The sequence below is a fragment of the Lepisma saccharinum genome, chromosome 4 (assembly GCF_977018435.1).
Source record: "Lepisma saccharinum chromosome 4, izLepSacc3.1, whole genome shotgun sequence".
Classification (NCBI taxonomy): Eukaryota; Metazoa; Arthropoda; class Insecta; order Zygentoma; family Lepismatidae; genus Lepisma; species Lepisma saccharinum.
This window is the reverse complement of record NC_139232.1, coordinates 108,405,257-108,421,417: the sequence shown is the minus strand read 5'-3', so window position 1 is coordinate 108,421,417 and position 16,161 is coordinate 108,405,257. Positions and strand designations below refer to the sequence as shown.

General features: G+C 36.0%; 1 protein-coding gene across 1 annotated transcript; it reads right to left on the bottom strand.

Annotated features, from left to right (window-relative positions):
- Positions 1-362: 362 nt before the first annotated feature.
- LOC145987316 (enhancer of rudimentary homolog) lies at positions 363-15,987 on the bottom strand. Its single transcript, XM_083121838.1, has 4 exons — positions 15,902-15,987; positions 8,127-8,214; positions 5,419-5,539; positions 363-1,698 (listed from the first exon to the last, which is right to left on the bottom strand). Exons 1-4 carry the CDS (start codon positions 15,902-15,904, stop codon positions 1,599-1,601), a joined length of 312 nt encoding a protein of 103 aa, XP_082977964.1. The 5' UTR covers positions 15,905-15,987; the 3' UTR covers positions 363-1,598.
- Between the last annotated feature and the right edge of the window lie 174 nt (positions 15,988-16,161).

Below are 16,161 nucleotides of genomic sequence, written 5' to 3'. Positions count from 1 at the left end.
TTTGGCCAATATTCAAGTTATAGTGAGGTAGATAATACACTCTTAAATGGAGGAATAAGAGTTTTAAACAAATCAATCTTTTTTTTTTTTTACTTCTAAGACATAACCAAGAGTACATGCACACAGTTTGGTGGCCAGTGGTGATGCAAATATCTTTTTCCTTTTTAACATGCAGTTTTAGCAAACTGTTACTGATGAAAGTGGACATTAACTCTGCTGAAATAAAGATATTGCAGATGGTTAACATTTCGGAACAGCTAATCATGTGTTTATTCCTGTCTTCTCTCACTTTCAATTGAAAATATAATGCAGGAAATATAACAAAATGTTATGTTATTTTATCAAAGAAAATAAGGCACTAGTTCACAAATTTTTATGAAGATTTTATTGTACAAGTACATTCCAAACTTCATCAGCATGTCATCTATATTACATCATCAAAAATAGAAAAAAGAATTCTACTGCATGTCCATTACTTATTTTACAATTACCAGTTTTCCAAAATCGTCAAGGATGTTCGTGTAACAAACTACACGGCTTTTGCTAATATGTCTCACACAATTGCTGTACATAAGACATATTTTTGTTTCGTAGTACCTTTGCATGTTGTTCAGCAGAGACAATGTACATACAGTTATACATGGCAATTGTTATATTGTAAAATTGGTTAAGACACTTACCAATTAAGACAAAATACAGCGAAGTGTTCAATATTTAGTTGTGTAATAGGAAAAAATAGGACATTTTCTATTAATTTAAACTTTGGGATTACTAGATTCATAAAAAAAAAACTAATATTTGATGCATATTAATAAACCAAGTGGAATGTGGAAGACAGTAACTTCTGTTTCAGCCCTTCACCTATTTTAACCATATAACAATGCCTAAATAACTTGCACTCTTATGTATTATGATGGTTAAATGGACATTAATTAGAAAGTTAGAATACACTGAACATGAAAGAACATGTATTGTTTGCAAGTTGCAAAATACAGTTGAAATACCCAAGGTATTGCTAGTTGCATTTTTTAAACATGTAAATACAAGATAACGAATTCCATAACAGAAACTATGAATACACATATGGAAGGAACATAAGTATGAATACTTCAATGACATACAAAATAAAAGTAGTTTCAAATTGACACTACAGCTAGTTTGGTTATCTGTACATATTTAGTGGTAGCATCACTTTGAAATGGCTGCCTTGACTATCTTTCATTTATCTCACAAATAAACTTGCTTTTAAATTATATTGATACATATTAAAAATATATATATATATATATGTGTGTGTACATATATCTGAATCTCAAATTTCTACAAGGTAAGTGTTGGAACTTCTCCAATTCCAATAAAAGTGTCTTGAGAAATGGATATGAAGTTATTAATCTTTGCAATAGTTCATCCAAAAAAAAAAAAAAATAAAGACAAAAGAAAAAGCAAAGAAATTTTTTAAAAAAACTGTATACAAATTGCCTTTTCTTCTTTGTATGTGAAACTTTAGTTCTGATTCTCACAAGCAGGGGAATCTTAAACAAATAATACACAATCAGTTTGGCTGTCTATGAGCACACTCACTCACACACTTCTATCCATCACTGTGAACGAGATGCCTGCCTCCTTAGTAATACATATATTTTTTCCTTGATCCAATCCTTGTTGTATGGTGCATATGTGTTGGTACTTTTCTGGTAACTGGAAAGGAAAATAAAAGCATGTGCAGAGAAAAGAATGAATATGGTAACATGATGAACGAAAGGCATACTTATGAGTGGACTGAAACCTTCATGAACAAACTGTTGTGTCTGTGTGTGTGTTTTTTTTTATGTAGTGTTGGCAGGATCCTGAATTTCCACTTTTCAACAATGAGAATTCGCAGGTTAAAATCTCACCCTGGCGTTTCATTTTTTTAAGGGGGCCACACGTTTTTATTTCGATAAATACATGGGATTGATAAATATTGGACACAAAGCATGGTAGTTAAGTGAAACAAAACTGTATTATATAATTTTAATCTGATGTAAAATTTGACAAATGTTCTCTTATGTCCAGCTTGAGTCGCAGTCAGAGGGCCGCACGAGATCCGGAAGAAACCCATCCACAAGGAGTTGCACCTACAATAATATGCAACACACATGACAAGCCAAGTGTTGGACTATGTTTCAACATAATTGCCATCCCTGTTGAGACACTTACCATAATGAGACACCATATTTTGTATCACCATATCGAAGAATGATGACACCTTTGTTGATAACCAAGTGATAATACCTTGTTTGACTGCATCATCAACCTCGAAGCTCTGGCCAGCAAGGAAAGCTTTAAGGTGCAAACTGAGATGAAAATCAGATGGGGCGAGGTCTGGGCTATACGGGGGATGAGGATATGTTTCCCAGCCAAAGTCTGTAAGGAGTAGATTCATTGCAGCCACTGTATTGTTGTGAATGAAAAAACACCACGGCTCAACCTGTCACGTTGCTTATTTTGGATTGCACGACACAATTTTCATTGAGTTTCTCAATAGGTGTTGGCATTGATGATTTCGCTGCACTCCAAAAAGTCAAAGAGCAATCAATGCACCTTGTCTATCCCTAAACACCGTGCACAACACTTTCCGGGTGGTCAGAACCAGTCTGGCTTGGGTGTTTCGTGGCAATGACGTGTGCCCCCACTCCATAGCAGGCTTGGCCCTGGCAGGCCCAGTTTTCCCATTTTTTTTCTTCAGAAAAACCCACCCCTCTCAAAGTTGATTTTTTCAGAAAATATAAATTATTGCTTTAAATACTTGTGAGAGAAATTGTACAAAGACCAGAGGTTTTTTTCCAGAATGCATATGGATCAGTCCACAGCGAATGGTCCAGCACTAGTTGTTTGACCATTTTTAAAATTTTCAATATTTTTGTTGTTCTAACCCCTATGCAGGGGTAGTTCAAAGCAGTTTTTAAAAAACTTGACATTGTTTAAAAATGGTGGCCATTTTTTGTTTCATGATTTCAGGTATTTTTGGCCTTTGCAGACAATTGCAATAATTATGATAACTCTGCTAAGAAAAATTATAGAAAACCGTGGTAAACATTGTTCTCAGTATATTTAAAGCTTCATTTTATGTTGTGTGACTTTTTTCACCATCTGTAATGAAAATGGAAGACATTCAATTTTCAACCAAAATCAAACTTTAGTTTCTTTTTTATTAGGGAAGAAATATAATAGAGTGACAATAAAGAAACTGTTTTCTTTCAATTGGGTGATTTCACGTGGAATAACCCAACAGCATAACTTTTCAAAAAGGAGGGGATATCTTGAGTAACTACTTTGGATATTGAATTGCCAAAATTACACCAGAGAAAATCTGTAGCAACAGTTTTCAAAGTTCTTTGAAAAATAGTTTAATTGATTGATTGATTTGGTGTTTTAAATCCACTTTGTGTAGTTAGGCTAATTGGGACTGGACCTACAGTTTAAAGTGGGATCCGAACAACCATGTGCCTCCACCGGGTATCGAACCGGGGACCCCTTGATTGCAAGGTGACGATGCCACCAGTGCACCATCGAGGAGCCCTCCCCACAAAAAAATAGTTTAATGTAGAACAACAACTAGTCACACAATTTTCAGAAATATTTATGATGGCACTTTTTGCGAAACTTTGTTTGTATTCCTTTACAGGTGAAAGCAGTGGCGGCGATTACTGGGAGGGGGTAGTTGCCCCTCACTTTTGGCCATTTTTTCCATCACACCATGCTAATCTTATGTACTAAGGGAAACTAAACTGTCACTGTCCCCCTTTGCACCTTGCTCCCCCTAGTTCTGGAACCCAATTACCACCACTGGATGTGAGTGATACAAATGTTTTCTACCACAGAATAAATCTCTGCAATTTCAAATTGATAAACATGATGAACATTTCAAGTGCTCCTTGAACAGTTTAGAATCTAAAAGTTGGCAACAATGACTGCATGACTCATGTATCTGGAGACAGTGCCAAACCAAAACCGGAATGATCGTTCGCTGCAGATAAAACGAGTGGGTCTTGCAAGTCCTGCTAGTTACCCCTGGGCTTTTGATGCTTGATGATTCAAAAGCAAGACATACAGTTCTCACTCGCTCACTCGCCAGCCAGACGGGCGTAATAAGTGAATGTGGCAAATCCGCAGCGTACTGGACTCACAGTACAGAATGTGGAATTATTTTTATAAGTTGAACAGAGGTTTCAGGCATTCATTTGGAATAATGGAAATGGTATAGATGCACATTGTTCAGATAAGCTACTTTGTGCATAGCGTTTTAATTTGCAAAGTAGTTATGTCATGAAGAGTAGATTGTGGAAGTGACTGCGCTTGTTAGGTCACTGCTGTCTGAAGCATTCTTTCTGCATGGAAAACATTGTATACACAAGAGATAAAGGAAAGTAAGGAAATACTAGACAATCAAATATAATAATACTAACCTAGTTAACAAGTATGAAGTCAAGGGCTCGGGTGTAAAACATGGTAAGTGACATTCTGGTCATTTCTGAGTTCATTACGAAAAAAGGTTATTAGAAGCTATACTGTAGATAAATTGTTTTCATGTTGTGTTTACTAATTTCGGAAGGTTTCACCGAGTCCAATCCAAATTGTATAATATGGCAACTTCACTCGAAAATTGAAGGATGGCACATTTTACTTTGAAACTAAAAAATGGACAAAATGTCACTTACCATGTTTTACATCCGAGCCCTTCAAGTGACACATTAAGCACATACAAGTGAAAATACACTGCTAGAACTCCCTAACCTACTAATGTAAGCACAACGCAGAAGATAAAAAAAACTAAAAATGGAGTAAATAACCAAGGAACCTTTACAGGATGTGATTATAGACATCTGTAGAATTTGAATCATGTAGAAAGTTCACTGATATGATTTTGATATCCGAATTACACAATGCTATATCGTCATATTAACAACATATGGGCTAAGAAATATCTTGCACAAGTTCGCTAACAAGTTGAAGTGTACAATGAAGTAGAATTACAACATATTTGAATCAGCACTAAGGCTATTTTGCACCCGTCACACTATACGGGGTCCAGCCCCCTATCGTTACACATAACAACTCTAACGTTGCATAACTAAAATCATAAAATATTCTGACTTTTGGTAAAAGCTGAGGTTGTAAAGGAGCACTCAGCACAAACAAGGACAAAACACAGGACAACACAAACAAAATGATACTGGCCATGGGGCCAGTCGCCAGAGCCTCGTTAGTCTGCAGTCCAGGGTGTACTATGTGGAAGTGAGGTTGACAATTGGGTGCACTATGTGGAAGGAGCATCTACAACATATTTGAATATTCATTTCAGAAATGACAAAAATATTCCACATATTACTGAATCTATCAACAACACTGAAATATACAAAACTTATTTCAACTTACACCAAGCATGAAAGGTCAGCCAGTTGGTCAATGAAGTCAAAGAGCTGACTAATATCATAAGTAATACTGGGTGTGTTTGGATTTTGCCTCTTTAGGTGTTCCTCATATATTTTACAAACACCTAAAATATACAAAAAAAAAAAATATCAGTACGCTAAAGCATAAGTTACCAATACAATAAATGCTCTACAAATAAAAATATATTGAGCGAAGAGGGATATACACAATACAAATCATGTTGAAGTTCTATATTTTTCATGCAAAACCATCTGGGTATATTAGTAACATGCTGTACATATTCAGTTTAAGTTTAAAAAATAAATGGTAAGAATTTACAATACCGGACCCTTCCGTAATTTCTACCCTAGTTCTTATACTCACGAAATACGTAGTCCCGATGGAAGTATCTGAGGTTCACATGTGGCGGTGACGTGTTGAAATTGTTAATTGATTTCAATTACCGCGATCGTTCTTCGTATACAAGCATGGAAACCATGTTTGTTCAACGTAGCGTTCACTTGTTCAGCAATGTGCATGGTGTGAGGAAGATGGCTACTTTGAAGGTAGGAAATAAAGTTCTTTCTTTCGTAAGTTTTTTTAGTAACTTTTAGTTTGGTACATATTAATAATACAGGGCATTCGTTCAATTTCGCATAGTCAATAATTTAGGACACTTGATCACGATTGTGTAGTTAAAATTTGTTGCTCAAGTGCTACGAAACTTTTTTTTTACGGTGCCCCACAAACCATTCACGCATAGCCCAAAAACCATTCACACATAGCCCCACAAACCATTCATGGTAAGGTTAGGTTAGGCAAACAGTTAAAATTTCGTTCTAAAACTTAAAATATTGAAATAACTATTGTTTTCGTGGAGAAATCCAGGGTTTCTGTTCCGATCGCGGACCCCTCAATTTAGCTTATTTTGCAATTTCTACACATGACCCTCAAATTTTAACTTCAAATTCCTGATTAGGAGGCCTCAATTAGTGAATATGTTAAATATTACAAAAATCGGGGAGGGGTTCGGTATTGTAAATTCGCTCCATATAAATATGCAGATATTATTATTATTATTATTTGCATTCGGTAACTACTAATGTATGAAAACAAAGGCTGATTTGATACCACTTTGAACCAATACCCAAACTGATGCCAAAACACACACAGATTCCAGTAACAATCCTTGAAAAGTGTTACAGTTAAAAGTTGTTCAAAATATTAATATATGTGGGTGAGTATTCCACTCCAGCTACAAGCATCAATGTTTTGTTTCAAAATATTATAGAATTACATCAGAATATTATATTATTCAATCACAAAATACAGTCTTCACACACAACATTGGTGTAAATTAAATGGAAACCCTGAATTTTGCACAACTTGCAAGATAATTAGATTTCATAAAAGCATTGGGCAACATTTTTACGGACCTTGCTAAAGATTAAGATGGTGGAAAAGTAAGCAATATTTTCAGATACTGATGCAACTGGTATCGACCGATATGCTACATCGACATCAGTTCAGCACTAGTCAAAAACAATTATACCAATTCTTTATCATCTTTATAGTTTATTTTTGCAACATAGCTGAATTTTTCTGTATTGCATGTATTATGAAAAGTAATAATAAGGCGATATTGGTATAATTAGCACTGTAAATATCTTATGCAAATAAATTGTAGTAGCCATGATACCCCCCCCCCCCCCGCATATTCCTCCTTACAAAAGTGGAACATTTTGCACCATATAGGAACATTTCATGTTGTTTTAAGTTTGCAGAGAAGAGTTTTGTGCACGATATGTGTCAGGTTAGTGTCATATTCTTAAGGTTCCCACTGATTTGTGATTTGGACAGGGAATTTGCCTCACCAAAATGATTGAGAATCCTGATTCTGCAAACAAAAAATGCCAAGAGCACCAACCCTGAGTGCCTAGGCTAGCTCCAGTTATTATATTACACTTGGTAAGAATGTGTACGTAAGTAAATGGTTAGGTTTGGTGTTTTTACCATCCTGTGAGCTACTCCACAGTCATTACAGCTCCTTGGAATTTTGGATGACATTTGTAAGGTGTACAGGGGAACGAGGAACAGAGGCAAGACCATCACCGAAACTTCGAGAAGGTTCTGCAGTTTGGTTTTCGGAAGTCTCAAATATTTTTGCTCCTGCAAGTGGCAGTCAATTGAAATTTTTTTCCATGTTAAGGAAACATTCTATAAACAACAGATGTAGGAAAGTGAAAATATTCAAAAAAAACAAACCAACTAGACTAACCTTCTCAAGCAGTAAAAATTCTACATGTTGAACTTGAGAATGCATACAATGAATGTTAGGCATGTTTGAAATTTGGAGAAACAGACGAAAGATACCGAATGTAAAAATACCAACCTACTCAAAATATATACATACAGAGGAACTCTCATTTTACATTTTCCTCATTACACATTCAATCTTGATGGTCCCAACATGTTATAAAATTTTCCTTAATTTGCATTTCCGGCATTTTAAGTTTTTTCACATAGATCTACTGAAAAATGTAAAATCTAGGTTCTGCTGAATTAACACCATAAGTATGTAGCAATGAAATTTTAACATTAAGAACACCAAAAAATAACTTGTATCGAAGAATTTGTTGAATTAGATTCTGATGAATTAAATCTTTCTTACGAACCTCCTAGACCAAACAACATAATTGTTTCAGTCTTACCTTCCATACACTCATTCACTGACTCGTAATCTGAGTAGGTCCTAGTTTCAGGTTTAATGCCTGGTTGAACAAGCAAAATTGTATGAGACTGTAAAGAAAGGGAACGGAAAAATGTTACTTGAAACCTCTGCTATAATATACACAGTATTTGTTTCAAATTAAAGTATATGATGAAATTGTACTGTATGCATCATTCCTAACACGCTTACACTCATATACAACAAATTATTATATAGACTCAGGATTCAGATGCACCAAGTAATAGTAAAATATGCCATAAATACCTTAAAAATATACACTAAAATATGCAACGTATCAATGATCATGAACACCATCCTGCAGAACACGAAGAAAAAATAAAACTACTACACAAAGACAACACAATTCTTAAAGTTTTCAATTTTTTACTGAAAACATTAATCAAAACAATTTACAATATATCTTGCTGCATTGGGTCATTCCACATCTATTCAACGCAAAAAAAAAAAAATGTTGTCACCCACCATCTAAGATTTTTATGAAACTTGGTGTACACCCTTCTCTTATGGTTGAAAGAAACTCCCCGATTTTTTTTTCACTCAATCTCAATGTTCCAATTTTACAGCACTTCTAAATGTAATTAAATCTGCATTGTCTGGCCCTCGACACAAGATACCCTTGCTTACATGTTATTTTAACCGATGATTGAATCTCTACAAAATTTAACACGAAGCTCAATGAGGTAATGAGAAAATCAGAAAAAATATATCGGTAGTCAAAATATTTTATAAAATCCTCAAAAAAGATTAATAATGTACTTGTAGCCTAATTTTTATGGTGGAAGAACTAGGTCATAAAAACCTGAATTTTCAGCGTGTGGGCATAATGGAATCAAAAGTTCTCGATGTTTAAGATCATTGCACAAGCATACTCTTGCTCTACAAAGAATGAAATTTGTGGTTTCATAAAAACCTGAGGGGAAAGAGGAAGAAGATAAAAACTGAGATGGTGGGTGACATGATCTCATTGAAATGACATGGAATGACCCAATATTAAAATAAGTTTCTTCTCAAAAGTTACAATAGAAAACCTATGTATATCTACACACACTAGTCTTGATTGATTGATTTTACTTCGCATATCTGCCACTTTTTGCTGATCGCAAATATAAGGATGAGTGATATGATGAAACTGATATCCGGCCGGGATTCGAACCTGGGGCGAGCCTAATCCTATCAAATAATTTAATATTTGAGTTTATATTTTATATGTAACTTATTTTTTTAATTGAAAGACTGTGTTATAATAAGAAACACAATTATGGGCTGAAACTGCCAATTGATCAGTATGTAGATTTCCTCCTTTTATTTCTTCCTAACTCTTCTTGATTTAACAAATGAAAGTATATATGTATAACATTGCATTAATGTGTAACCATGAAACTTAAAAAAGTGTATTGAAGTTTCTAAAATAATTATTTCATTTAACTAGAAGATCACATAGTAGCATCTATATTAAAACCCCTGGGGAAGGCATGTCATATCGACCAATAGTTCTAATTCCAGTTGTACCCAAATTACTTGAAAGAACTTTCCAGCATTGACTTAACTGGATATTGGAAAAAGAATTGACCCCCCCCCAACCCAAATGAGATTCTGTCTCAACTTTGGAAGTCAAGACGCAATATTTACACTTATCGCCTTGGTACAGAATAGCTAGATATCCAAGGATTATTGCTTTGGAATGTTTGCAGACATAGGAGCAGTGTTGCCACAATTTCCCTTTCCAAGGGGCAAAATTTCCCTTTTTGGACCAATTTTTCCCTTCACCTAAGCAAATCATACAATAATAAAAATAATAAGTATTGTTAGTGGTAGGATAGCAGTAGCTGTAATTATTATTATTATTATTAGTGGTGGTGGTGGAAGCAGTAGTAGTAGTATTTCTGTTAGTCCATGTCTGTGTGAATAAAAAAAATGTTCAATTTTTCACATACATGTCACTTTTATCGCTTCCCAGGTTTGGATCCTGGTAAGGAATCCATTTAATCGTTAATTCTCATCCTTACTATTATCCGAAGGTGCAGAAAAGCGATGTACTTAACAGAAATATAATACAGACTATATTCAAGGGAGCAGAAAAAAGAACAGAAAAATGAAAATGTGAATATGAAAGTGGAACTTAACATTAACTGTAATAATGTAGTCAGATGACTTAAAATTTCCCAGAAATTGTGGCATTTTTCATCGAAATTCCCTTTTCCCTTTTGGCTAAAATTTCAGTCCGAATTTCTCTTCATGTGGCAACACTGCATAGGAGATGCTTATGACTCAGTAAAAAAGTAAAGTCCTCCCCTGTGTTTTGCACTTTCCGTGGAGGCATATAGGGGGTGTGGGGTTAGAACCCCACATTTTCTTGATCTCGGTCAAGCTGGGGGTGATGTGATCAGAACCACGCCCCTGGCTGCCTTTATCCCCCAGTTTCCTCCAGGTACCCACTTTATACGATGCTGGGTGGCCGCCGGAGCAGCTTGAACAGGTTCCGGTTTTCCCTCGCCAGGGATCAAACCTGGGTCTCTCGCATGGTAGTCAGACACCCTTGTGATTCAGTTCAAATTTCAATTCTATAGAAGTGAATTGAAAATTTAAATGTCCATCCTTCAATCGCAATACAAATTTGGAATTTTTATCATGAGAGTTCTTTATTATTATTGACGGTCCTCAGCTGGTACGAAATGGTATACCACAAGGTTCGCCTCTCAGCCTCTTTTTATTTAACATTTACACGCATCACATTCATTATCTAGAAACATATGTATATCAAATAATTCAAATATACTGATGACCTATGCTATTATAAACAAACTCCTGATGCATCCCAAGGTATTATAACCTTAAATAAAACTCTTACAACCTTGGAGAATTACCTCCATCAGCTGGGTCTAAATATATCCCTACCTAAAACTAAAATCAATATTTTTCACTCAAGTAACGGTTCCCGTTATCCAAATAATGTGAGACAAATACACAATATTCAGGTGGTGGAATCTCATAAATGTCTTGACAGGAAATTAAACTGGCAGATACAAACAAATCATCTAAAAGTAAAAGAACACAAAATTATAAATCTTTTATGGTGTATATTGAATACAAGGTGGGGCAGTCAATCGTCCGTAATGTTATTGCTTTACAAAAACTTATGATGGAGCAAACTTCAAAATTCTTAATGCTCTAGACATTCTACAAAGACGGGCTCTGAGGGCCTGTCTTGGCTTGATGGCATCAAGTCCCAATGTGAGCATCTATCTAGAAAGTAGCGAATGGACATTATATCAGCGTCAGAAAACTCTAACGGTACAATATCTATTCAAAACATGGACAACATATTTCCATCCTTTCAACAAGATCTTTGTTATTCAAAGACAATGGCACATAGAAAAGTGCATTAACTTATGCACAGACACGTTTTTCTTTTCTTACACTGTTATTTAATTGATCCCGACGCTTACCATCTCACCTTTATGCACTTTGAGCCTCTCATCTATCATTTAACTATTCCTACTGAACCATTTCTTGAAATACATTATGATCACCATGGTAGACATGAGAACTATAAAGAATTGAGGCCAAATATGAATTTCATCAATTACATTTTTTCTTATACAGAGCATTCCCTGTCATTCGCTACGGGACTTGGTGGCAAGTGGCCCAGCGTCAGCGCTTGTCTTTCCGGTGAACGGGGTCTGCGACAGTCACACACTATAGTCTGTTTCTTTTGCTCTCCCTCTCTTTCCCTTTCTGTTGACGTTGCAGACTGACACCAGTATAATACTCAATCAGAAGTTGTGTTGTGTCGCGTCCATGTGTTGAAGATTGTGGCTTAATATGGCACCACAATAGTTTACATTACAACAAAAGATTTATCTTGTCGAGTGTTACTTTGGAGAGGAATTGTGGAGAAGTGCGACGACGTTTTGCAACGAAGTTTCCTGGTGTTCCCGTTCCACATAGAACCACTATATTAAACCTCGTAAAAAAGTTCAGAGTAACAGGGTCAGTTCTGAATAAAAGTGGAAAGAAAAACCCACGCGTACGTATTGAGGAAAAACTCTATGAGATAGGACAAAGGTGAGAACAGTCTCCTCGGAAATCTATCTGCTGCCTCTCACAAGAAACGGGTGTTTCAAAAACCCTCTCGGTCCCCCGATTTGTCAGCCTGCGATTTTTATTTATGGGGAAATCTAAAAAATAAAGTATACAAAGACAAGCCGCACACCATCCGTGACTTAAAAGAGAGTATTGTATGAGAAATCGGGAGAATTACAGTACACGAACTTGCACGTGTAAATGCAAATTTCCTTCGGAGATGCCAGGAATGTGGGAACAACTTGAGATGACCGGACCCCTCTCCCATTTTCTTCATATTTGGCATACTCACTAATTGAGGCCTCCTAATCACGAATCTGAAGTTAAAATTTGTCGGAAACTTCTATAAATTGAAAAATAAGCGAAAATAAGGCGTTAGTTTTCAGAATGGAAACTGTCGATTTTCACGAAATTTTTTGTTTCACAACCAAATATATATATTCCTGATACTACCATGACACCAAATTTTAACTATGTTTGCCTAACCTAACCACGTGCCAATGGTTCGTGGGGCTAGTGTCAATGGTTCGCAATTATTTCCAATTTCTAGATCCTGATACTACCACGACACCAAATTTTAACTATGTTTGCCTAACCTAACCAAAACTAACCTAACCACATGGCAATGGTTCGTGGGGCTTGCGCCAATGGTTCGTGATGCTAGTGTCAATGGTTCGCAATTTCTAGACGTGACCAACAAACTTTAACTTCAGATTCGTGATAAGAGGCCTCAATTAGTGAGTATGTCAAATATGAAGAAAATCGGAGAGGGGTCTGGTCATCTCAAGTCATACCGGAATGTGTTGCAGCAGAGGGACATTATTTTCAACACCTTCTGTAGTCAAGGTTAGTACACAATATGAAAACTAATTTTAATAGCAGACTCTACCGACTGTCACGGACCCGTTCACCAGTGACAGTTCCAAATGTTTCATGATTTTTTCAAAGTTTCATAGGAGAAAGACTGAGTATTTCAAATTGTAGAAACAATTGTTACAGTGGTAAAAATTTACTATCCTTCGGGCACCTGTAATTTTTTTTGTTTCCTCAATTTTTGACATTCGTACTTACGTATCTCCTTCGCGGAACATTCCTGAAGGTGTATCAATGTTGTTTTGATGACAGTAAGAGCAATTTTTCACATTACCAGTACGTCTTTCTGGTAGGCCTTTTCGCTTGCCTGAGACACAATATGGCGAGTACACCTTCCTACATAATCGCGCGTGGTGCTTGTCGTTTGTCAAATTTTTGACATTCGTACTTACGTATCTGCTTCGCGGAACATTCCTGAAGGTGTATTGACGTTGTTTTGATCAAAGTAAGAGCAATTTTTCACATTACGAGTACTTCTTTCTCCTAGCCTTTCCGCTTGCCTCACACACAATATGGCGCGGACACCTTCCTAAATAATGACAAGTTGGGCTTGTCTTTTCTCGATTCTCAATTGTTATGCAGTGTTTCAACCTTCGGAACCCAAGAAATGCCCGTGAACAAACTTCATCAGATCTATTTCTTTTTAATTTTTTTTTGTGTTCTTTTACGAAGAAAATTGTAATATTTCGTGGCTCTTTCCGTGAATCGTTTTTGAGGCTATCCATCCTGTAATAAGTGTGAAACATCTACAAATTGCAAAATAAGCGAAAATAAGGCGTTACTTTTCGGAATTGAAACTGTCGATTTTCGTGATTTTTTTTGTTTCACAATCAAATATATATTCCTGATACTACCACGACACCAAATTTTAACTATGTATCCTAACATAACTGAACTAACCTAACCACTTGCGAATGGTTCGTGGGGCTAGCGTCAATGGTTCGCAATTATTTCCAATTTCTGCACTCTCTTTGAACACGCATATACCCACATCCCATTCCTTCTAACGAGTAGCTTACATTCACTGCCACATTTTGGACATTCCTTTCCTTTCTTCACGATCCCGTGTTCAATTAGAAAACCCACTGGATCCTCCACACCCGGTAAAAACTTCAAAACGCATCCAGGACACGTCATGCTTCTAACTCTCGTTCCAAACGCAGGCAGTTCGAAACACTGGATACCCAATGAACATGAACAAAACACAATCACGATGCATCATGATAGTCACGACGGTGTACGAAGGTGATGGTGTACAAAGCTGTACGTGCCAAACGCTATTCTTCGTCAGAGAATTAATTTTCAATGAACAACATGAATTTCAGCTATGAAACATTCCCACATCACACAAAACACCTTCCCGATGTTCGACAATGCTACAAGAACTTATTATGGTAAGTAGTTTCTTCCGTAAAAATAAATAAATGTGTCCGAAGGATAGTAAACAAGTACCAAAACGATCAAAGCCGGAAAATGTCTGTAACTCGTTTATTCCGTAATTGTTGACATTCGTACTTACCTATTCTGTATTGCAAAAGATTGTCTAACAAGGGATTTCGCTTTTCTTTAACGAAATTAGTATCTACTGTTGACATATCAAGTAGTTATTGTTAGTTCTTTTCTCGCTTCCTGAACATGCAAAATGGCGGGCAAATCTTGACTAGCGTTGTGTTTCAACCTTCTTAACAGAAAAATTCCTACATAGGCCCGAAAACCATTCACGCATAGCCTCAAAAACCATTCCCGCATAGCTCCAAAAACCATTCTGAATCGTATAACCATCCACGAATAGCCACAAAAACCATTCACGATAGCCCCACGCACCATAACGGTAAGGTTAGGTTAGGCTGCTTTAGGTTGGGCAATAGTGAAAAAACTGTGTGTTTGGAAACACTGGCCCAAGTTCATGTTGTTTTATTTCATCATGCTAAGAATGCAATTTTTACATGGTTCGATTTCGATGTATGTCTGTTAACAGATACTGTGGAGTTTTAGCGATTACTTAAGATTTTGTTCAATATACGCTCTCGTGGTTAGGTTAGGCAAGTCAGGTTTAGTTCACTTAGCATTAAAATAAAATCCTTAAATTCATTCTACTAAGGTTCCGATTTACTTCTACATTAATTCCGACTAGCCTACGATACTTACAGTTGCTTGTCAATGAAAAATACATTGTCCATGGGAAGCACGCTTGCTTGTGCAAGGTAATTTTTAAGTTGTTTTTTTTCAACGTACATAAAACTTCTTTCGAAATCCAAACAGTGCACATTACTTTAGGGTAGGTTAAAATTTGGTGAGTCAATGATTGCCAAAATTCTACGATAATTAGTCTTCCTGCTAAGAGAATTTGAAATAAATCATAAAACAATCGGAACCGTTAGCCTGGATAGTTTAATATTTCCTATATTTACTGCTGGTTATGTCAGTAATTTCGAAGTTTTGTTATCAACCCATAAAGTTGTAGCTCCCATGAATCATTCACAAGGTGCTTGTTTTGTCTGCCTATGTACCCGCAATATGCGACAAGGATTTTATTAAAGGCAGTGAAAATACAAGAATAAATTATGCAGAGAACTATGTACGCGGGAGGTGGCACATTCTTCAGTTTAATACTTCACGGTGCGATCTGCAATGCTAACAAGTGGCGTTAAATATCAAAGTATGGTTCATAGAAACCGCAAATCTCGAATGAGAAAAGCTATTTATAAATAAGTGAAAACAAGTAAACGTCATCCTTGCAAGATTACATACATTCTTTCACATAAATTATAAAATTACCATTGTGTCTCTCTCCTCCCAAACGCCAAAAATTGAATTAGTATCTACAGTAAATTCAGCATTCAACTCGTCGCTTTTCCGGAAGTGCTCCTTGTATGATTGAGATGTATCGATAGTTGGTCGAGATTTTTGCTTTGAGTATCAACAATCGACACAAAAATTTCAAGGGGAAAATATATACAAAATAAAATACATATGTAAACTAAAAACTTTGTAAACTTCTAACAAACATTCGTATTTATTTTTATATTTCTGCGTTT

Coding starts and splice junctions, on each gene's coding strand:
- LOC145987316 (XM_083121838.1), bottom strand. Junction 5,540..8,126: donor AGTGAATGAGTGTATGGAAG/GTAAGACTGAAA, acceptor TGTATATTTTAG/GTGTTTGTAAAATATATGAG. Junction 1,699..5,418: donor GCTGACCTTTCATGCTTGGT/GTAAGTTGAAAT, acceptor TTTCCTTTCCAG/TTACCAGAAAAGTACCAACA.